Source organism: Amphibalanus amphitrite, unplaced genomic scaffold (assembly GCF_019059575.1).
Source record: "Amphibalanus amphitrite isolate SeventyFive unplaced genomic scaffold, NRLGWU_Aamphi_draft 000036F_arrow, whole genome shotgun sequence".
NCBI lineage: Eukaryota > Metazoa > Arthropoda > Thecostraca > Balanomorpha > Balanidae > Amphibalanus > Amphibalanus amphitrite.
In genome coordinates, this window is record NW_024881532.1 from 498,387 (window position 1) to 521,252 (window position 22,866).

The window sequence follows — 22,866 nt, forward strand, 5'->3', positions numbered from 1 at the left end:
CCATGCATGAATACTTCCGCAGACGATCTGACCTTATGGCTGTCAATCCCTGTGACAGCGCGAGCTCCGTCTAGCCAAACGGTGTGGATCTCAGTCCGGTGTTCCGCCTCGTTCCGTGTCGTGTCGCCTCGACCCCGTCTGCCCGACTGCTAGCGACGAGGCCGCTTCTTACCATCGGGGTTCGCCTTGACTCTGGCGTTGTTTTTCCTGCACACCTTACCCAGGAGATGCACTGCCGGCCCTGACGTCAACCCCTTCCCGTCCCCGGCGCACCGGACCCGCCGCCGTGACCCCGGCGCTGCCCCAAGGCCGCGCACTTGGCCCGGAAGTTATCGCACAGACCGATCGCTCACAATGGGGTTAATGCCGCCAGCGCCGAGCGCGGCCGGCCCGGTGGGCCTTTGTGCACGACCGACGGCAAAAACGACTGATTGATACGGCAGCGTCGGACAGGCAGCGGCAGGTCGGTTAGTGCCGTGAATACCGGCGCGTGTGTGGCTTTTCACCTGCCGTCCGGTGGTTTTATGTAGAGCGGAGCCGATCAGAAATCAACGTGGATAAAGGGAATGATACGGTACCGTCTCGCTGCCGGCGGGACGGCTCATGAAGGCTCGTTGGATCGTTTTTGTGTGCGCTCAATGGCGTCAAGAGAGCGGTAGATAAACAGCTCGCTGCTGCCCCGCGGGGGATGAGAGACGCCTTTTACGGGGAACACGCGCCGGCGCAGCGGGCACAAATCACGGCGAGCGGCGTGAAATGAGCGGCGCATTTGTCGCCGGGGCGCCACACCTGCCGCGCTGCGCCGGGAGCGCCGCGGCGCGCGTGACCGGCCCCACGGGGCGCGGCGTGGAGCGGCGTCTCTCAGATGCCAGGTGAAGACAGGTCACGCGAGATGCGCGTTGCGCAGTTGCATTGCCGCTGCAGCCTAAGAGAGACGTACTGTAGGAGCTCGAGACACTGACAGAACTCCAGCCTGCCGATTATAGATGTCACGTTCCCAATTAACCGTCATTTATCACGATCTATTTCCTAATTCAGATGTCTTCAATCCTGAGTCCACATCTTTTCCGCGCCGGACGTGACTGATGCGGGAGCGTGGCCAGTCGGCGCACGACTCATCCCTTCCGGACCGGCTCTGCTCGGCTCCCACCAGCTGCGGGAACTCATCTGTCCTCGAAGCCAACTGGCGCTAATGGGTGGCCAGACGCGCTGATCAGACGCCGGCGGCGCGCGATTGGCAGCCAGTCACTCGAGATCGCCGCACGCGTCACACACGTGTCACGTGCACGCCGGCATATTGCACAACGTGGATCGAGCGCCGTGGACCAAAAAAGCTGGTTGATCGGAACGGCATGCTGCCTGTCAACTGGAATTGTCGGATGTGAGTCTGAGTGCTGCTCAGCAGGGTGTAAAAACGGTCATCCTGTCGTTCGGGGAAGGTGGTGGACATGTGATAGCTCAGATCGCATGGTGCCACGTTCATAATCGACAGCTGGTGAAGTCTGTGTGTTTTGTGGACAGCGTGACGCGATGGATTCTTGGGCGTGCCGTCTGCATTTGACGACCCATGGACGACGTTTGACTGTCTGCGCTCCTCAGTCAATGCATTTAACAGTTAAATCATGCCGTAGTTCAATTTCTTTTGTCGGGCGCTTGTTTTATGTCGTCATCCTAAGTTAGGTGATGAATCATAGATGAAATGAGTGCCGTAGCTCGGAGGAGGTCGCCTAGCGGTCTGGCCGAACAGGAAATCCTGAACTGCAACAAATCCACTGTTTGTCTATTGTTATCGCGCGACATTGCAAAACAAGCTGACACCGATTAGCGGAAAGCTGACACTAAAAGTCGGGTATTTGTCTGCTTATTATTCTGGTAGCCAGAAGGAAAATCCAGTCGACACAAGCTGCTGAATGCTGATAACTTTTTGAGCACGAGCGGCACCATACGCCGGCAGTGACGGGTTCGGCGCCGCTTTCCACGGGCTAACCGCCCAGCACCTGCCGCGTGTGGTCCCCCTTTCCTCTCTGCTCTCCGAGCCGCCGCCTCCAATGACGCTTTCATTAGCAGTCTCGGAGCCATTCCGGGCCCGGGACCATCCGTGACACACGGTTAACGAGGGCCGTCCGCCGTGACCTGGCGACCCCGTCGGCAATCACAGGTGCCGCGCCGCTATCGTGAATAGGGTGCGATACGCGCCGCCGCGGGGTCAGATTTCGCCGCGTGTTCTCTGGCTCGGTGCTAAGATGGCCTCTCTTTGACGGCGGTGAGGCGCGTAAACACTGTGAGCGGTGCAGGAGGTCGGTCCAGGACCGGCAGAGAGGCTGCGATGAGTGCCGCCCCCGGCTTTCTCCCAACGCCGTGGTGGTGGTCCAATTGGGTGAGGCGGCGGGAACGCCGGGCCGAGATTGAGATATGGGACGGGTGATGATTGCCGCAGCTTGCACAGTACGCGAGACCCACGAGACTGTGAGGCATTTGTTTTGCTCGTGCTCCTGGATCCTGCTAATGTTGATGTCTCAAGTTTTTTTTTACGATCTGCTGCGAAATGGTTTGGTGTATCGTCGGAAATACAATCCTTTTTTGTAAGCAGCCTTTATTGTTGAAAGGAACCTTCATTGGTATGTTGTAGGTACATGTAATCCAATTTACCTACACCTTCTTTACGGACGATTACATCCGGAATACTTATTCTATTTTTGTTCCACCATGTTGCACTAATCTTAACTATGTAGTGTCGGTGAAGCAAATAGCAAACGGGTTTCCCTTGCTGGTCGGATAAATACCGAACGGACAAAGTCGCTACCAGCGCTCGAGGAACGGTCGGTCTGCGTTATTGAAATATTTGACTGACAGCGGCTAGGAATCACTTGTTTGCCAGTGAATCCCGGCATACGTGAAACGATCCGAGGCTCGTCCCATCAAGGCCAACTGTTGAAGGAACCCGCTTCGCCGTCGCACTGTCCCCGCTGTTAGACTTGGAAATGTTGGAGGCACATCCTCTATCCAGTCCGTCCCTATTTTTTGGTTGTCGCGTCTATACTTTCATTATTACTGACCGAACGCGCCTTTTGTATGTACTGTAGCGCTCATCATATCCATGTGCTGTCGTAGGTTCTCTCAAGTCCCAACTGTATGCAATGCGCGTCTGCACCGCATCTCTTACACAAGCCGACGCCTGACGTTTCTTTTGCGCTAAAGCGCACGTTTTCCAAGCTAATGAGTGGCCCGCGACGCCCTGCAAACACTGTCATTCAGTAGCCCCGCTTCCGTTCCGTGCTGTTACGTCGTATGGCGTGCTGACTGATGCGTCTTTTTCAGGTATGCGGCCCCCGGTGGATGAACCAGATATCCAAGAACCACCACTACGGCAACGGCGTGTGCTACTGGATGGAGGCCGGCGCGGCCGATTACAACGCCACCAAGGTGGTGCCACTCGCCTACAGCGGTAGGTGCAGTCGGGGACGGCCAGAGGAGCGGCTGAGAGGGCTGGTGCAGCGGCTGGGGCTCTCACTAGCGCTTGATCATTGAGATGTGGGTAAGGATAGCTTTGCAAGAAACCTTACTGTCAATTGCGGTACTGATCTATTTAGATACAAACCTACATCGTTTGCAGTATCGATTCTGTTCTATGGTTCCAAATTTATGTTGAATTGGGTTTTGTTCGCGGTCTGTATGCCTATGCCATTTTAGATACAGGATGACGATGTCAAAGTTTAAATGGGTATATTTGGATAAAGATGACGAATTGATTATGTTAATCAATTATGTCAGTGCATATCAATGTAACGAATAATTGCACGATAAGAACACAGTATGTTTATGCAGAAGAACCGCTGTAATCTTTGAATTGAACCAAGCCTTAGTCCCCTGGAATCAAGATTCTAGCCACCAAGACAAAGGAAAGTGATGCGACACGAAATCTCACTTCGAAATATTGAGGACATTCGCTTATGTATATTTCCATTAGCGTAAGAGCCACAGTGGCACCGGTTGTCATCATAGCTGCGACCCAGACTACCAATGGTTCGTCTCCCCCGGCCGTACTCGGGCCCGCGACATGTTCGTTTTTGCCATCACCTCTGAGACAAGCCCGACCCGTTACAGGCAAACAGATGCTGCGGCGGGGCGGAAACAAGGAGAACATCCACCAGTACGCCTACGGTCAGGCCGGCATCTCGGTCCACTTCGCCAAGGTGAGAATGAGGGATAAGGTGAGAGACGAGCTGCTGAAGCTGGGAGGACGCTGGGTGTTGAATCTGTGCTAGGTTAGCGGTCTTAGTAGTGATTGTTTTCTAAACGTGCTCTGAATCATGCGTTGTGCGCTATCAACGTTTCTTGTCACCCGCTTTGACTTGCAACGATTTCATAATTTGCTATGACGTCAGTCAAACACCGCAGTACCATGTTTGTGCTTCCCGCCGCTGGATGTCGGGTGCTATATTTCCTGCGAGTTTTAGCTGGTACTTACGTTCCTGACACATGCTTCGAGGTGACAAATGCCCTGTCATACTTCGTGACAAGTCGCTAATGTTATCAGTTTCCTGCATTTCATGCAAGGCGAGGCTGCTTACGCTCTAAGCTGTTGCTTTAGTCTTGAATATGGTATTTGTTTGACTTGAAAAAAATCAGCTTCAACAGTAAGCTTTTGACAGTGTTCTATAGGCATGTGTCCGTGGACACTACAATGCTACCACTCTACGATTATTATACTACTTAACAGCTGCATATATCGGTGATTCCCGTGTTACCATCAAAGCTTTAACGGCATCATTGCTTTGCATTTTCTCAAATATTTTGCACCAGCACTCGGCACCGGTTCCCGTCAAAGCTGGGACAGCGCCGTCCCCGGCCTTACATGTCACTCTCTTTGAGGCACGTGTGCCTCAGGGCGTCACCCGCGCCGCTGTGACCAACCATATTCAGGTGCTAACCGCCGCTGGCATCACCTTCAAGCTGGCGCATGGTTAACTTGACGTGAGGCTAGGTGCTCTGTCTGACTGTGAACATGCTCTGAACGATAGCGCACTGAGGGACCGCGCGGCTTTGCACTAAGTAACATGGGCCGAGAAACAGTGGGCTGTCACAGTGGACTGCCCCCCCCCCCCTGGATTGGGGATCAACGCACTTCTTTCTGAAGGCCGGGGAGGGTGTGTGGATGCCTCTCTCGGGTGTAGAGGACGAAGAAACAGTGGGATCGATGGGTGGAGCTCGGTCTGCAGCCCCGAGTTCGTTTGTGTGAGTGATGCCGGTCATTTGTTTTGTCTTATCAGGGAGCTTGTTTTGCTGGCCGTACTGGGTTTGCAGGACGACAGCCGACTCTGATTTAATGAAGATGAGATCTTCTGCACTGTCCATACAGGCCAACTTCTCAGAAATGTGATGCATCAGACGAGACTTAGTGTTTGTTTTCGTCATCCCTTGTGACCCCTTACAGCAGATCGGACAATGACTGCTGCCAGGGCCGTATCCTGACAAATTATCAGATCCAGAGTGTTGTAGACAACGTGTGAAAGACTTTTAAGGTCTTAAACGATTATTATATCTTGTGTTCGATCGTGCAATAAGCAGGTGTACAGAAGTAACAATGTCGTTTGTAAAAGAAACAGCACTTGATGATATCTGTGCTATATATCCAGACACGAGTCGCAACTAGCATGTGAACATGTGATCTTTTTACTGATCCCACACTCCTACCGAACACACCAACATCTCTTCCAGCTGCCCAATGCCCTCTCTAACTGACTCTCAATCTTCCCTTCTAACTCCCTCCTCACGTCCCTCCTGACTCCCCTTCTAACTCCCTTTTAACTCCCCTTCTAACCCCCGTCTATCTCCACCCTCAGAACGGCACGGAGCTGCTGCTCGGCGCGCCGGGCGTATACAACTGGAAGGGATCGGTGGTGCGTCTCTCTGGTGACACCGACCTGAACGTGGGTGGAAACCAGCGCCGGCGGAGGAGGAGGCAGGCCGACTACTACCAAGCGCTCAGCGTGCCGCGTATCCTCAACTCGCTCTTTACAGAGGAGCTGGAGGAGAATGACTACTTTGGTGAGAAACGGGACGGGACGGGGAGGCAGTCGTGTGGGATGGAGGGAGGTGGGGTGTGTGATTGTCGGGTGGGAGCTCACTAGACCGGAGCTAAGTGTGTGCTGATTTATGGAGGGTTGCTGAGGTGTTTGTAGTGGAGTGTGTCAAGACCACAGGGAATGGTTGATGGACCGTTCGATTCTGCCCCGAGTTTGCCTGAAGATTCTGATGGGATAAATCGGACTGACGCATCTGACTGGATGATATCATAGATATCGTCATTGGCATCTAGGGGGCGGGCTGGAAGAAGTGCTCGCCAGTTGTCCAATCGAACCGTCTGTCCTCCAAATAAGGCACGCTGCCGAACGCTGTGTGTCAGCAAATAGGTATTGCCTGTCATCCCCCGTTTATGATGCAGTCATCTCGGCCGTTCCCACTCAAGGTTAGGAAGACCTTCCATAGTCCTCTTCGTTCGGACGCTCTGTTATGCTCAGTCATGCCATGACTCATGGCTGAGTGGGTGTTGCGGAGGCGCGGGCGCATGTCCCATTAGGCATGTGTTCCATGCGGTTACTATGAATCAATTGTGTTTTGACTGCGGTGGGCCTTCCTTGTGGAAGTGAAGCTCACCCGTGATGCGATATCACGTTCTGGAATCGCTATGTGCTCACTGCCTTGTGGTGGAATAGGAACTCACCAGCGATGTGACTTTGTGTTCCCGAATAGCTATGTCATCACTTGCCGATATCTGAGCTGTTTATGGAAAGTTTCCCTTCATTGCGTCGTATGGACATTCCGTGGTGAACTGGGTTGTCCGTGCCACCGGAAGTGAAGTGCAACTTTGTGCATATGCATTATGTAGGTACTTCCCCAGACAAACAGGATTCACAGATGTCGGGGGCATTTTTCAGTGAAGGAGATTTCAGCGTGCTTAGGTTCTTAAAAGATTTAATACTGCAGAGGTTGTTACTCTTAGGGGTTGATGATTTATTCGTTTGGTGTATGCACAATGCTGTATATTTCGGAAGAATCGTGTTAGGAAACGAGGAGCTTCACGTTTTAACTGCATCTCTCTGGCAGGCTACTCGGTGAGCTCCGGCGAGTTCAAGGACGACGGACACACCTACTATGTGGCCGGCGCACCGCGCGCTTCACACGGATACGGAAAGGTACGCCAGAACTCGGCCTGTCGTGCCGAACAGCGGTGCTTGTCTCGAGGCATATTTACGTCTGGACAACGAGTTGCGGGGAAAAGTGCTGATTGTGTTGCAGTTTTAGGAGCCGGTGATTAGGCTGGACTTTTGGGTTACTTTTTCGTTCCGATTCATGTATTTCATAGTGTTTGGCTTTTGAATATTTTAGTTCTTTCAGATAAATATTACTTGCCTTACAACTTTTGTAAAAACGTTTCATTTTTTATATAGCCGACGTTCAGAGTCCTAAAAATACACCAGCACTACAATCATTGTAAACAAACAAATGGAGCACACAACTTGGCTCTGTTCCAAGGCCATTTTTTAGTTTATCTGGTGGTTTTCTTGCTCTTGTAGGTACATCGTTTTGTTGGATGTTTTGAATCCCTTAAGATTGACTTATATCATATTTAAGAAGCATGTTGACTGAAAACAATCTGAAGTATCCAGGAGGCTGACAGAGGTCCTGACTACTGAGCAATATCAATATCAAGTTGAACAAGTTGTGAAATTTCGGTTGATAAACGCAAGTTGATCGGGCTCATATATAAGCAAGAAAAAGTAAAATTAAAAGAGCTTATTGTCCAAAAACGAGCTATAATATTGCAGACCTTGGAGCAATACTGAAGAGCACGCTGAGCAGGATCATGCCAGAAAATGTTGACTGATGAGCGCATATTGATGTATTGGTATGAATATTGAATGGTAACTTACAGCAGCAAGATAAATTAGTGCTAACTATCAAGTTAAAATCTAGAATGAATGGACTTGGGCAGTTTTACTATGCTTACTATGCTTAGATGCTATGCAGATTGTAATGTGCATCAGTACTCAGTGTCTGGCAAATGAAACATGCAATCATTCCATTGCTACTGGAGGAGAAAGCTTGGATCACTAAATCCACTTTATGTTGATTTTGATGTTAATCATCATCACTGTATTTCTTTAAAAAAGGATTGTAGTAAAATTGTCAATGTGACAATCCATGCAATGATGTGATCATATTATGTGTTCATAGTCATTCGTGATAGTCATTATTGGTCCAATATACAATGGCAAAGCTCTCAGTCTCAGCGTTTCTTCCTGTGGATGGCCAGCAGTGACTCAGAGCTTAGAACTTAGAAGTATTAGTTTTCTTCACAGGGCTGGGATAAAAAGTACTGAGGGTAATCTTCTTCCACCAAGGAACTCTACTTTGACATGGTATGAGATGTAGGCACAAGTAGGTAGGTGCTCAGTTCCTATAGTCAGTAGTTGTGTATGTTTAGTCGGGTTAGCTTAGATCAGATTGTTAGTTTTTTAATTTGCCAAATGTCCATAAAAATGTGACCTGAGCAATGAGCATACCTGAACCTGACTAACCTGACGGCTGACCTAACCTCAATCATCACACATATTTGCATCCTACCCAAGACCTGCATGGCAGTAGCACCCAGTTATAGGTAGGTACTCACCCTAACTCAATCTTACCTGCTAACCTTAAACTTGCCAAAAGTTAGCTCACATTGCCAAGCCATGTGTCCAGGGAAACAGTCAACTGAGGAACTGGCTCATTGGGTGGCTGGTGTGAGTCTGTGCATTTAAAGTGTTTCTTCTCTGAAGCTGCTCTACACTGCTGTATGTCATGTTAGATGCTCAGAAAATGTGGGAAATGATTACTAAGCTACTTTAGTGCTTTGTTAATGCTCGAGACATGAACAAGTACAGATCCTGCAGGGTACAGCTATGAGTCAGAGTTAGGTGCTAGGTGAGTAGAGTATGTTATGTGAATGTGCTGTTCCCTGTTTGACCGTAAGTATACAAACAAGCACAGGGTCACAGTTATATTCAATCTCCACATAAACATACAACAAAAACGGCCATATAGCCTAACTCCGAACACACCACAGATAACTTAATTGCCTTTGAAGGCACAAAATGTTTTGATTAACAGGACAGGTTTACAATATATCCTCTGTCCTAGGGGGATCTTGCTGCCAAGTTGAGGTATGATGACTGAACTTCAGGATTGATCAACCTTTTCTTAGCCACTGCTTATATACGAGAAAGACCAAATGCTTGTTTGTTTTGATTTACAGGACATGTATACAATATATCCTTTGTCCTTGGGGGATCTTGCTGTCAAGTTGAGGTACGATGAATGAACTTCAGGATTGATCAACCTTTTCTTAGCCACTGCTTATAAACGAGAAAGACCAAATACTTGTTTGTAAACTGCGTTGAAAATTTAATGATCCACCTTCAATTCTGACATGAAGGCACAAATGAAATAGTTCCCTCTCCTTTTGGAATACACAAAGCAAAATATTTAATAAATTTTAGTGGATGGACAAGAGCAATTAGCATAGCTTTCCCTCAAGTTCACTTGATGAATTACACTGACGCTTATTATTCGCTTCATATTTTGTAACAAACGCGCTAAAACTGCAATATAACAGCACTATATGCTTCTTGACAAAATGCAATAGTATTAAAAATTTAGCCCTGATGGCATTCGTTCTTGGTGGAAACGTAATTACAAAATATTTTGTAGTAACTATTAAATTCCGGCCGAAAACAGTGCACGGTTTAAAAAAGAATCATTCCAATGACGGTCCATTCTTGCGGTCCTGAAATCGCCACTATTTCCGGCCTCTCCAACGCAACTCGTTGTCCAGACGTAAATATGCTGTCTCGAGCAGCTGCGGGTGGCTGCGGGAGGCGCCCTCTGGTGGCTGTCCTATATCACTTACATGACTAAGATACTGAAACTGGGAATGGAGATCGTCCTCGCCTGAGTGAGCTCGATATTCATTAGTCAAGTAATTACGGGCTCAGCCCCGGCGACTCACTAGGGTGCCTGCCCAGACCAATGTCTCCCCCTAAATCCTATCATCCTTCCGGCTCTGCAATGGTCTTGTCGACCGAAAGGGCCTAACCCAACAAAACAAAACAAAAACAAGTCAAGTAATTAGAGGAAGCGAATCACAATTAGGTATTAATGATGCGCAGCCCGGCAGTTGATTATTGATTGACGTCTGATGATCTTATTTACGTTAGTTGATGGCCACTTTTGTCCCATCCATTGCTTGGATGATGTGTCGTATTTACGCTTGTGATTTGTGTGTGCTGCATAGTAAAATTACGCATCAATGCTCTCATCGGCATTTGTTTTATCGCCTGATTAGGTAACTGTTACGTCAGCCATGTCCTTTTCCTCCCCATGGTAGTTAAAACTGTCCATTTAACCTCCTCTCCCTCTCTTCCAGGTATACATTTTCGACTTTCCTCCGAACGACCTGACTGGGATGGAGGTGGTGCTCTCACGCACGGGCTCCCAGGTGGGCAGCTATTTCGGCGGCGTGGTACTCGGACTGGACGTGTCCGGGGACGGCCGGCCCGAGCTGCTGGTCGGCGCGCCGCTACACTCGCAGCAGCCGGCGCTGGACGCGGCACCCACCGGCCTCGAGGAGGGCAGGGTGTGTGTCTACCAGAACCTGGGCGTCGGTCAGCTGAGCGAACAGCCCCTGGTGCTCACCGGAGATAGGGTCATTAGGGGACGCTTTGGCTCGGCCGTGGCCAGCGTCGGAGATCTGGACATGGACGGGTATAACGGTGAGTGAAGGGCCTGGAGAGACGCACTTTCGATTGTTACTGAGTTCAGCCCTCATTATTTTCCTTGGGGTAGAAATATCAGCATGTTTTTAATCGATCCATATCAATCATTTTTTAAGCTTTGACTTATTGCGTTCAACCGCATCTCTGGTTTGTTTGTTCGAAACTGAGCTTTTGCCATTTTCGATCAGACGCCCTCAATCCTCATCGCCCTCCTTTCTCCACTTCAGATATCGCCGTGGGCGCCCCCTACGAGGAGAATCAGCGAGGCGCCATCTACATCTACCTGGGTGGCGCTACGGGTCTGAACCCGGAGTACAGTCAGAAGCTGCTGGCTTCAGAGCTGAGCCCGGCGCTGCGAGGGTTCGGAATCAGCATATCACATGGCCTGGATGTTGACGACAACAAATATGCAGGTGCGTGTGATGCCGGATGCGGCTCTCAAGGGAAGTGTGAAGCGAGCTTGAATGGTATCTGACAAGTGGGTCTATTGTGGGCTTACCCGACTTGACTACGATGTGAAGTGACTCTTATCAGCATCATACTTTTCCACTGCTGCATCCGGGCCGCTTAAGTCGATTGTCCGTGTCTACTGTTAATCGTTTCCTGAACGTTGACCAAACACCCTCAGCCTGACTGACCCCCTCGCTCGCACTGACCTGCCTCTCCGGAACTGAGCAACCCTTCCTCATATCTGACCGACCCTTGCACCAGGCAATGACAACCCCTCCTCCCCAGACGTGGCGGTGGGCTCTTACCTGAGCGGCGAGGCGGTGCTGCTGCGCGCTCAGCCCGTTCTCCGGTTCCACGCTCACCTCAGTCCCAGCACGGACAAACTGCAGCCCACCGATAAACAGTTTGAGGTCCGCGCCTGCATCAAGTACTTCGGCAGACACCTGCCTAACACGATACGTAAGTACTCACTTGATAGCGGATGAGGGTGTTGGAGGGGTAGGGGGCTCGAGACTTTTCTTGAACCACTAGCTCATGAAATCAATGCCTTTGGGCTTTGTTTCGCTTTGTGTATACCTTGAAACACATTATGATAGGATAGCGCGATCAACCTATTACCGCCCTCATAAGTACCGATTTATTACGATTGAGTCACTACTGTAGGTAGGTTCTATATTTGTTGATGCGTAGATTGATCTGGTGCCTCGCCGTTCATATGCGGTCTAAACGGCTAATATTGATTTGCGGCCGTTCACATGTGTTTTATGGCTCAGAAAGTTGCAGTTTTTCTCATATTGGCATTTCATTGTTCACTCTTTATCCTTGAATACTTCTTTCGTGAATACTTAGCTCACTGCCACACAAATTGTACTTCCTTTGCTCACAATTTACACAGCAGGAAGCTATTGTAGATATATGTGCAACTGTCACTGTTCTGAGACGGCTCAACAATCAGCATGTCTTCAATACGGGTGATTTTGCGAGCACAAGTCTAATCTGTCAGCCGACATGAGCATTTTTTTTTTAGTTCAGGGTTCCATCGCACCAATCTTGATTTTTTAATATGCTTTGCCTTTACCCTGGTGTGGACTGTGCGTTTCTGCAGTCTGCATTTTATGCTAGTTATACCTATGAAAACATCCGTCATACCTCATCTGTTCGCCGCTTACGGGTTGCCAAAAATGCCTGAAATTACGCTAGGTCGCTGCCGAAATGCCATCGTTGGCGACTGGCACTGCCGGCTGCTGTAATGCCTGGCTGTCGTACGACGGGCTTGCTAACGACTGCTTTTCTGTAGACAATAACTAACCAGTGTCCAGTTGCGGTGTTTGGGTTGTAAGCAGCCTTTTTCTGCTGTAAGACGCTCTACCGGTACAAGACCGCGTATGGTTTACATGACGATAATGCGCTTTACTGGATCACTTAAATGTCAGATGATTCTGAGCGGTTTAACTAAACGTCAGTTTTGCTGTAAGAGAGCGTTGCAAAGTTGCAGCATACTTGGACATTGCAGAGCTTGACACTACATTTATGATGTCATATATTCGACCGTAACCTGAAAATGTGGCAGGTGCCGAAAGGTACAGCTTGAACTTACTTACACCGAAGCGTCAATGGATTGCAGGGGAGGAAATACACATAAAGCTGATGACTCTTTGTGCCGGAAATTGAATGAATTTAATCGTTATTCGTGAGTTCAGCGATGTCATATGACATGTCAACAAACGAGCCAATCCAATAACCGGCATAAAACCAACTGTCGGGTCACAGGCATGACTCGCACTTCTCATAGCGCCGCCCACGCGGCTCGGGGCGCCCGGACATCAATGCGTCGCACAAAAATGGTGACAATTCGGTGGCAGGAGATAGCAGCTAAATTGCACAGAGCTATTAGATAAACCCCCGTACCGATTGAAAAGCTACATTACGACGTGAAAATCCGCGGAAATTATAACTTCAGGGTACCTTGAAAATGCACTTGGAATACTCTGAATTCTTATTCGTCAACCTAATATGCTGTGTTTTTATGGTAAAAACCTATGTTTCTCAACCCATGTATCTATGTTGAAAGCAATCAACATAGGGCAATGAAAATAGGGCATCGACCAGGATGTGCTGCGCTGTAAACATTCCCCAATTTTTGGCTCGTTGAAACGCTCAGTCCACATTGCCAGAAAGCTATCTCGAGTATTTTTTTAATGCATCGTTCTTTCATATCGTTTTGTGAGGTCTTCAAATTGACTTTTTGTCGCGCTTAATGTGACCGCCCGCCTATTGTCAATAGACTGTACTCAGTGCACCCGTCTGCTTCTCTCTCCTTCCTCAGCGGCGACCATTCAGATGAAGATCGAGTCTCGGCACGTGATCTGCGTGTTTGACGTACAGGGCGAGCAGCGGGACAACTTCACCTATGAGCGGCAGCTCAGCTTCGAGGCCTACACCTGCGACGACTTCACCGTGCTTATCAAGGTGGTTAGGGGAAGGGGAGACGCAGGTTACAGGTGGCACAGGCTACTCCCACTTTCGTTTCAGAAGAACTTGTTTATTTTCTGTTGCGTGCGAATATTTTTCCTGAGGATATCAAACGTCAAAACCTGGGTTATTTTTTCTTGATATTCATTCTGCCATAGATAACATGAATCATGTTATCTATGATTCTGCTAATTTTGATTCTGGTGGATCATCTATCGTATTCATGCATATGACCAACGCTATATTTCATGCAATGCCGGATTTGGGAGATGTTTGAATGAATGCGGGGATGAGCTAGGCGTAGGTTATACTCTAAGTCCAAATTTGGAATATTAAGTCCTTCATATAGGCAGGGCTTCCACGAACAAATGAACGTTCGTGACTGCTTTGCTCTGTGGAAAGGCCGGGCGTATAGAGCCTCATGGCGTGCTGTTTATACTTTATAATATACCCAATTTTCATCATTTTTGGCCGTTTGATGTTATCGAAACCTGCGGGATGAGAGAATGCTGTGCCAATCGTTACCCGGGGCCCGATTTAATGCTCTTAGCGTGCGGTTTGGCGATATCATTGTTACGTAAACCGGTGGCAGTTGGCAGTGTGTCCATTATGGAGTGTAGCGTTGAAGGTGTTTCTCTTTCAGTAGTGACCGTCTTTGATTTATGTCATGCATTGGCACATACCTTTCGACATGTATTGTCAAGCCCGCAGAGCTTTGCTGCTTGGAGCCGTTCTTTTGAAACAAAGCTAATCACAATCTCTAATTTCCCTCGTAGCTGGTATTTCTATCTCCTCAAGCTCTCTCCCTTCATCTGACCCCTTCTCTTCTCCATCAAACAGTCTGAGAGTCCGGACTTCACGCAGCCAATTCAGCTGAGTATGAGTTACGACATCTCGTCCTCGGAGGGCGCTGTGAGTGCGCACACGCACCCCTCGGCACCGGTCCTGATCGGCACAGATGTCACCAAGAGGGCTCCGCACCGCTCCAGGAGACAAGGTCAGTCCAGGGGGCCGGTGTGCATGGAGGGGGAGGGGGTGCAGACTGCGTGTGGGAAGGGGGAGGCGACAGTGGACCCCTGTTGATGCTGACTTAGTATTAGGATTTGTATGGGGAGCTGCATTCGATGCTGCGTGAAATCGTGTCTGCATTGTGATGGCATGCATAACTACCTCACCTTTGGAATGTGGTACATGCCTAGTTCAAATATTTTCATTAGCTGTAGGTGTGTTTAATTGCAACATTGTGCGTAACCACACTTGTCGATTCACTGTCGTCGGAGTGTGCAACTTTGCGGTGTGATGATTTATCGGCAGCCGTGTCTGTGGTTGAGTGGACTGCGAATCGGTTGGTATCGTCAGAGGTTTGTTGTGAAACCTGTCGGTCATCAGTGACGGGGATTTGTGATCGGGTCGCGCTAGTTGGCAAACAACACACTCAATAGCTGGGTGGTATTGCAGTCAGCTATCATCGGTTGATCACTGTAGAAGTCGCGACGCGTTTTTACGACGCTTGATGCTATTTTATTTATGATTATTAAGTATTTATTCTACTTTAAACTGTAAATAGCTTTCGAAATATTTCCGTTGAAGTCGAATCCAACTCCAAGCATCAGTCTCATTTGGCTGTCGTTTGCTGCAATAATTCACCACATACATTCCAATGCCAGCTTATTAAAGCTGCCTTCCCTGAATTTTGGACATTGCGGAATCAATTTTTTTCCAATAACAACGATTCCCTGCTTTTTTTGTTAAAATTACAAGTTGTGCGCTTATACCTCGATTTTCAAACGTGTTTATTAACTTCAGCGTTTTCTCGACGTGGTTGATTCTAGCCCTCATATTGGAAGTCGAAGTGATTGAGTGAGATGACTGGGAGTCGGCCTTATGGGCACTGGAGACGCCTATCTGTGGCATATAAATCCTCCCGATAGCCTGGAATTTTCCGATTGAAAGGTGTTGCTCAGGGCGCTAAAGAGGTGTTGCTATTAGATGATCAGATCATCTTACACCGCAAATTCAACTCCACTTTACTTATAGGTAAACATGGTACAGTGCGGTCAGAATCTCAGACCGCTGCTGTAGAACGGGTGCTGCGATTAATAGGCAGACGATGTAGCCTCAAAAACACTGAAGCACCGGTACGAGCCATTTAAACCGTGTAATCGGATGACCCTGTGAAGCAACAATAGCGGAAAGTCAGGACCGCTGGGATATTATCATGCAAGCTGCGTTTCCCAATTACCAGTACTTTATCTCAATCTATGGCGTTAAGATCACTACCATGCTTGGAATGGGGCCCTCAATATATATTAAAGTACCTTTTATGCCACATCATAAAACATTTATTTATTCAACTTCTTTAGTTTATTGCCTATCTATAGGCCAATTTGGCAAACAGTGTCATAAGTGAGGAATGTCGTCTTCGATGACCTTCGGAGATTTTACCCTTGACTTGAACTACCATTAAAGGTCGTTTACCGTTTGTCGCTTCTTGACACGGGAACAAAGTTAGTATGGGATCTGAAAATCCACACCCTCATCTACCTCGAGTTACCTCGAGATATTTCCATCGGAACACCGCGACGTCGCCGATTAACCTGGGAAGCCTGGCTACTCGCTCAACGGAGATTAGAGATGAAACGCATTGCGTCGCGGCGCGAGTTTTAGCGATTTTTTCAAAACTTCAAGGAAGCCTGTCTTTTGTTTCGGCTGCCATCCAAAGCTTCCTCCTAAAATGACATCCGAAAAAAGCGGCTAGGTTTGTGGTGGTGGTGGTGGTGGGGGGGGGGGGGGGGGGTTAGTTTCCCGGTTTTCTGGGACGAGCAGCTGCGCGTGCACCCACCGGGCGAGAATTAAATACACGATTTCCAGCTTGAGATGGACGCGGCGTTGATGGCTTACTGCCCGGACTGTCTGGGCTCAGCTGAGGCGCTCGGACGAGTCGCGATCTTCATCCATGGCCATCAGGGCAGCGCTCCGGGGGTTACCGCCTCAATGTCAGCGAATTTGTCGAGCGGAGGTCCAGCGTGTGCTGAGTGCAAGGTTAAGTCCTTCAGTGCACATGTAACGTGGCGTCGTGGCCCCCGTGCTTCCGTGCGCTAATGTCCCGGCTATTGTATTAGCTAACAGCTTCCATTCATAAATGGTCAGGCCCGTAGTGTCACGCTCTGTAGTATGTAAAATATACATGTATGCAGCAGACACGTGATCAACGCGTGCCTGGCCGGTTAGTCGGATAAAACTGCGAGGACGGGTGAGGCCATCTCTCGCCGGCCGTCCGGCTGCCAGGAGTGAGATCCAGTTCTCGGCAGAGGTCCAGACGCCGTCCGGACTGACCCTGAATACTGCCTGCGCCGGTGCTCTGACGGCATTGCTCTGCAGAAATGTCGGATCTGTGCAGAAATGTCCCCGCGAGAGATGTATCGTCTCACGCCCGGCGCCACGTGACCCGACAGGCGCTGTCATACGCACCTTTTTTATAGACACGCGGACACTATACGGGCGCTTATAGCGGTATGATGATATCGCGCTTATCATCTATAGGTCATTGAGAAATAATCGAAGCGAGGCAACTGTTGCGAAAACTTTAAGTATGATATGAGCCCTTGATAACCTCTTTTAAACCTAAAAAAAACGTCGGCGCAAATTCACCAGTATTTAAGTGGCTGCGAGATTCTTGGTGTTCTGCGTGTTCTCGCTGATACGTTTCACTTTTTTCCTTCGCAAGTTCACATTTCTTGCATGGTGTTGCCAATTTTTTTTTTCGGCCCCATGGTATAACTACAGGATAGCCATGCATCTTCATTTGGCAGCGTCTTTGTTATTTTAGCGTGACCATGGACGTTTACCTCGTTTTAAATGAGTGTTTTCCTTTGCATTGGATTTATGATTCCTTCGAAATGCATACCTATACATATACAAACGAAGATAGTCTCCTGCTCAAAACAGCGGCTAAAACAAAAGAAGAACATTCAACTAATACTCAAACAAAAACATCAACATCATTCACCATCACATGATTCACAACATCGACCTTTGATAATCCTCCTCCGTTCACAACCGTTCGGCCCAGAACAGCGCGGGGTGCTGCTGCCTCAGCAGATCATACTCTGGAATCTGAGCCGGCGCCACGGGCAGGTGGGACGCCTGCGGCTGGAAGCCGCCCTCGTCGGCCGTGTAGGATAGCTGGTAGGTTTGTCCGTCGTCCCCGACAAACTGAAACTCGCCCTGCTGGGTGAGCGAGCCTGTGGCCTTCTGAGGGCCTCTCTGCACCCTGCCGACCTCCCTCACAATCTGGCCGTTGCTCTGTTTGTAGGCGTACAGGTAGTTGCCTCTTTGGTCCATCTGAAACTTCTGGCTCAGTATGCGAATCGCCGGCACTGGGGCGGCCACGTTGTCCTGGGTGAATTGAGCGGTGGCTGAAGTCGAAGCCACGCTCAAAACAGCCAGGAACACCGCCTGGAACACAGCCGGATGCACTTTAGTTCAATTGCAACTGATATCTCGACTTCCTAATTATTCCGAACCTCTTCTGTGTTGGTATTTCGCTCCACAAATCGTTTTGCTTATGAGGTATGCGGTTACGGCCACGCTCGATTGTAACTTACCGGTGTCATGCTGTCCTGTATAGTAGTGATGCTGGCCGTATGGCACTTATGGTGAAGACTGGGGACCCGGCTCGGTGGCGAGACGTTTTATAAAGCTGCAGAGTTAACAGGATGAACTAGTTAGTCGTACTGCAAACCAGTAGGATCGCATTATCATCTCAGCTGAGGTCCTTCATTGAGCAAGCCTGTGACTGGCGAAACAGCTTTTTTAGTCTTAGAATGTGTTTCCACATCCTAATAATAGCTTACCTAACAGTCGACCATGCATGTACGAGCAGTTTAGAGGACATATGATTCAGGCAATAACGTATGTAGGTAGTTGCTTTGTTTTTCTGTCAGTAGCCATATCAAGCAAGATACACAAGCCCTTAGGGTCAGACAGAAAAAGAAGGAAATATTTAAGTAGGTATAATTTGCTCTCGCGGAAAAATAAAATGCCGTGAAGCTGGACCCGTCTGCCCTAATGCCTAGGTGACTGTTTTGTTGTTTATACTTTATGCCAATATGTGTAAGTCACTCAGACCAATATACGGGCACAAAACACTAACACACACAGTAAATAGGAACATGGCCTGGCGCAGACCGAGTTGGAGTTGCCGCTTCACGTCGCGTCTGACACTGCAGAAGGAGGTGTAGATTGTGGGTCTGAAAGTTGTCTAGTTTCGGCGGACGGACGGGCAAGATATCGATGGACACCTGCCCTGCGTCAATTTTGCTGGTAGTTCGGTATTGAAGTTTCGACTTTTTAATGATGTGTTTGTTTTGAGGGTGAATCATTTTTATAGGTTGATAAAATGAAGCCTATGCTCCATTAAATATCTGTGGTCAAATAGGTGAACCGAAGAAAGCGGAGAACAGCATGGTTTGCTGCAATGCAATTTCGAATATTTAATGGGATTTAAGTTACGTCAAATGCGATACAGGACCAGCGACCTTGCCTGGAATTTTTGCATTGAACCCTAAATATCAAACGCGCCATGGATGAGATAACACTTTTATCTCATCCATGAACGCGCTTTATTTTCCTTTCAATAGCTCGATAGCGGTAAAATATTCTCATAATCGTCTTTTTTTCGGTAAATCTGTTAAGTTCTTTAACAAGATAGCGTTAGCAATCGTTATCGCTTCGATAACAAGTTTTGCCGACGTTTGCCAACGTAGCGACTCGCGAGATGTCCAGGTCCTTGCATTCGGTTTATGAGTGTTTGTCTTGATGGATGAAAGTAATTATAAAAGGTCAACCGCTGCCTCGAATATCCGTTCCCGGTTCTTTTATCTAATCATCGATGCTTTTAACTGTGTCGATTTCGTCCGTTCCGAATGTAATTTCATGAAGTGCATCTCGTATTTGCATTTATTTGATTTATTTTGCAATCTTTTGCAAAATTATGAAGTAATTACTTAACGTAATTTAATCCTATACTAAATACTTCTTCGATATTTTTTTGGGAAGGGTCACTCCCGAGAAACAACTAAGATTTTACGCCGACCTTGTGATTCCGATATAGGTACTGCTCTAGATATAAGAAAGCAAAAGGTAGAAGTGCTCCCGCAGTTTTGTTTATACTCGTGGTGTTGGATGGAAGGTGACAAACGCTCTTTCTCGTTTGTAACTTTAAAGTGAAACGGCATTGGCGTTTTGTTTTTAAGATCACACCGCATTCGTATCACAAATCGTACACACGATTGACGCCAAGTGTGACAGCGATAATCCTTACGCGCGATATGTTCATGCATTTAGTGCCCCGTTTCCATATGCTTCCCCGCAGCACACAGCTCCAACAGATAGCACGTGATCGTGTTTACTTACATGTATTATGTAAAACGGTCTGGGCACGGTAGTTCAGATCACAGTAAGTCATACATGGCATTCGTTGAAAGCATTGAGCACAGTTGTCCACAGTTTAGAAGAGCTGGGGGTACTGCTGCCTGAGCTGTTCGTACTCGGGGAGCTGAGCCGGCGCCACGGGCAGGTGGGACGCCTGCGGCTGGAAGCCACCCTGGTCGGCGATGTACGCCACCGTGTAGGTGACGCCGTCGTCGCCGACGTAGGTGTAGCTGCCCTGCTGGGTGAGCGAGCCCGTCTCCGGCTCGGGGCCCCGCTGCACGCGGCCCACCTGTTCGGCGGCCGTGCCGTCGTCCTGCTGGTAGCCGTACTCGTAGTTGCCCTGCTGGTCCATGTCGAACCTCTGGCTGATGATGCGGGCACCCTGCTGGGGGATGGCCACAGCCACGGCCAAGAGAGCGGCAAACACAATCTGAAACGAGGACGCGCCGTCAATGATTCGATGAACACATTAGGGCCCCTAGTTGTCATGAAATGATTTTCTACAATAATAATTAATCTTTCGATAAGTTTCTTCACTTCTTATAGCCCTCTGAATTATCCACATCCTTGAATAGTCCTGCAGCTATCTCAGATATATCGGTTTTACTTACCGTCTTCATGTCTGCTGAGTTGGTCTGTGTGCGAGATGTGAGACGGTCGGGCTGAGCGGGCCGAGTGATGATCCCGTCTCCGAGGCCGGTTTTATACCTGGCACGGGCAGAGGGCGCCGCACCGCCCCGCGCCGGCAGATCGGATGCTGACGTGGAACGAGAGAACATCTTAGACCAGGCGTGGCATTAAAGATCCGTTTCGTAATGCGCACGAAGCCCTGGAAGCTCAGATCAGTGCGGTCGAATTTTTTCCCTGACGGTTGCCGATCTTGAGATAACGGTGGGCACGCGTGGGCGTCCATGCTATAGACGAGGTAGCTTGCAGGTGGACGACTGGGAGGAACACCAGTGGAGCTGCGTTCGTGGGACTGGCGAGGCGTGGATTCTTTATGGAATATGGTGACAAAGACCGGTGACACGCCGCCGGATCACCTTCGTTATGACTGGTATTGGAAATACCGGTGTCAGCGCGCTACCGGTCGGTGTCGAGGGAAGACTAATGCCCCACCTGTGGATGGGATGATATTAATATTACCCGAGATGGATGCTGAGAGAATTATGGAGACAAGATAATATGCGCATTGCGCATTTTGCTTGGGGCCCCGACTGGAAGTTGGAACTATTCACCACCAATGCTAGTAGATTTTTCATTCGATGTTGGATAAATTTTGACAGAAATGACGTTAAGCCCTTCGTCCTGTTAGTGTTTGATTGATAATGTTAATCCAGCTTCGTTATGTCGGAACTACGGCAAGGCCGTATGTATATCCATGAAAATGCATGCGATCAGCGATGTAGATCCCACGACATCAAATGAAGGACATAAGATGTGCCATAAATCGACGATAAGTTTTGGCGATTGCTTAACATAGGAGACGTCTAAATTGCACATTGCACAAGGTTGGTCCTTTCGTAGGTAGGTGCTGGTGACCTTGGGGCAGGCTACCAAAATGTGACGTTTCACGAGGTTTGCCACGTAACAGCATTCCTGACATATAGCGATAACTACTGCTTAGTGCTTTTACCACAAGGCGGTAAAATCCCTTGCCTGATGTACTTACCTAGGCTAATGCGCCACTTAAGATCACTGTAACAGTGCATCCATAAAAGCGTGTCAACCTTTTCATTTGACTTCATGCACAAAAACGCCGTGAACTGTAACTCTGATGGCTGTTATTTAATTTGTATCGTAGAGCACGGGAATTCAGCACAGAGATGTTCAGACTGCTGCATTTTTTTCGTTTTCTCTTTTGTACCTTAATTATGGACATATCGACGAGTTTTTCTCTTTCGGTTTGTAACAGCTAGTTAGTGCTACAATGCTACGATGAAAGATGACATCCTATTGATTGAATGTCTCAAGTGCACGACTTTTAAGGGTCCTCTGACTGTCCTGCTGCTCACGTAGCCACTATGTCATGAGACCCCATTTTCATGTATCGAACAATGCTATTGCCCAAACATGCGGCGATTTTCTTGGATTTCTGTAATTACTGAATTGGTTGTTTTGACATGGGCTTGAGTTTCAATGTATCAGAGATTAAACTTTTTTATGTGGCGATTATTCCTTGAAATGTGTAACCGACCGGTCTTCATAAAATGCACCGTATCTAATCACTTTCGTAACGTGGACTCAGCGCCTTGCGTGCAATATCATTGACAAAACCACAATCCATTCCAGTCCATTATTTTAAGCGCAGCCTAATTAATAGCTTGAGGGGACTAGAGGTCTGATTCTATATGCAATTTTGATCCAAACCTTGGTGGTGGTCTTCAATGAAGAAACTGTGCCCATATACATATTTTTAGTCTTGTTTTTCTAATTCTCATTGACATTTAGCTTGTTTTTATTCACGCTAACACGTATGTGAGTGTGTCTAACCGTGCCTTGGCGACTTTCGCTGTCTGGTCTCCATAAGGAAGGCAGTGTACCGCCCCCGCTGTCCGCCCCTCACCTTGCTGTTCGTGCTCCGCCTTTTGCAATATTTCTCTCTCTTTGCAGACTCGACGTTGGTGCCTGACTGTGGCGACCTGTCTCTATCGTTGTCAGTGCGCCGCCTCTCACAATACTCGTTTACCCT

General features: G+C 48.4%; 2 protein-coding genes across 2 annotated transcripts in view; one reads left to right on the forward strand and one right to left on the reverse strand.

The window, feature by feature from the left end:
- LOC122371709 (integrin alpha-PS3-like) overlaps window positions 1-22,866 on the forward strand; it is a 78,104-nt gene that overhangs the window by 42,007 nt on the left and 13,231 nt on the right. Inside the window, exons 5-13 of the mRNA XM_043348277.1 lie at window positions 3,319-3,445; window positions 4,105-4,193; window positions 5,844-6,048; window positions 7,108-7,196; window positions 10,469-10,814; window positions 11,045-11,230; window positions 11,553-11,726; window positions 13,594-13,736; window positions 14,580-14,736. Of these exons, the coding sequence (XP_043204212.1) occupies window positions 3,319-3,445; window positions 4,105-4,193; window positions 5,844-6,048; window positions 7,108-7,196; window positions 10,469-10,814; window positions 11,045-11,230; window positions 11,553-11,726; window positions 13,594-13,736; window positions 14,580-14,736 (1,516 nt within the window). The remainder of the gene's footprint in view (window positions 1-3,318; window positions 3,446-4,104; window positions 4,194-5,843; window positions 6,049-7,107; window positions 7,197-10,468; window positions 10,815-11,044; window positions 11,231-11,552; window positions 11,727-13,593; window positions 13,737-14,579; window positions 14,737-22,866) is intronic.
- LOC122371738 (larval cuticle protein 65Ag1-like) lies at window positions 20,143-20,845 on the reverse strand. The gene is made up of 2 exons (XM_043348344.1): window positions 20,786-20,845; window positions 20,143-20,604 (listed from the first exon to the last, which is right to left on the reverse strand). Exons 1-2 carry the CDS (start codon window positions 20,792-20,794, stop codon window positions 20,251-20,253), a joined length of 363 nt encoding a protein of 120 aa, XP_043204279.1. The 5' UTR covers window positions 20,795-20,845; the 3' UTR covers window positions 20,143-20,250.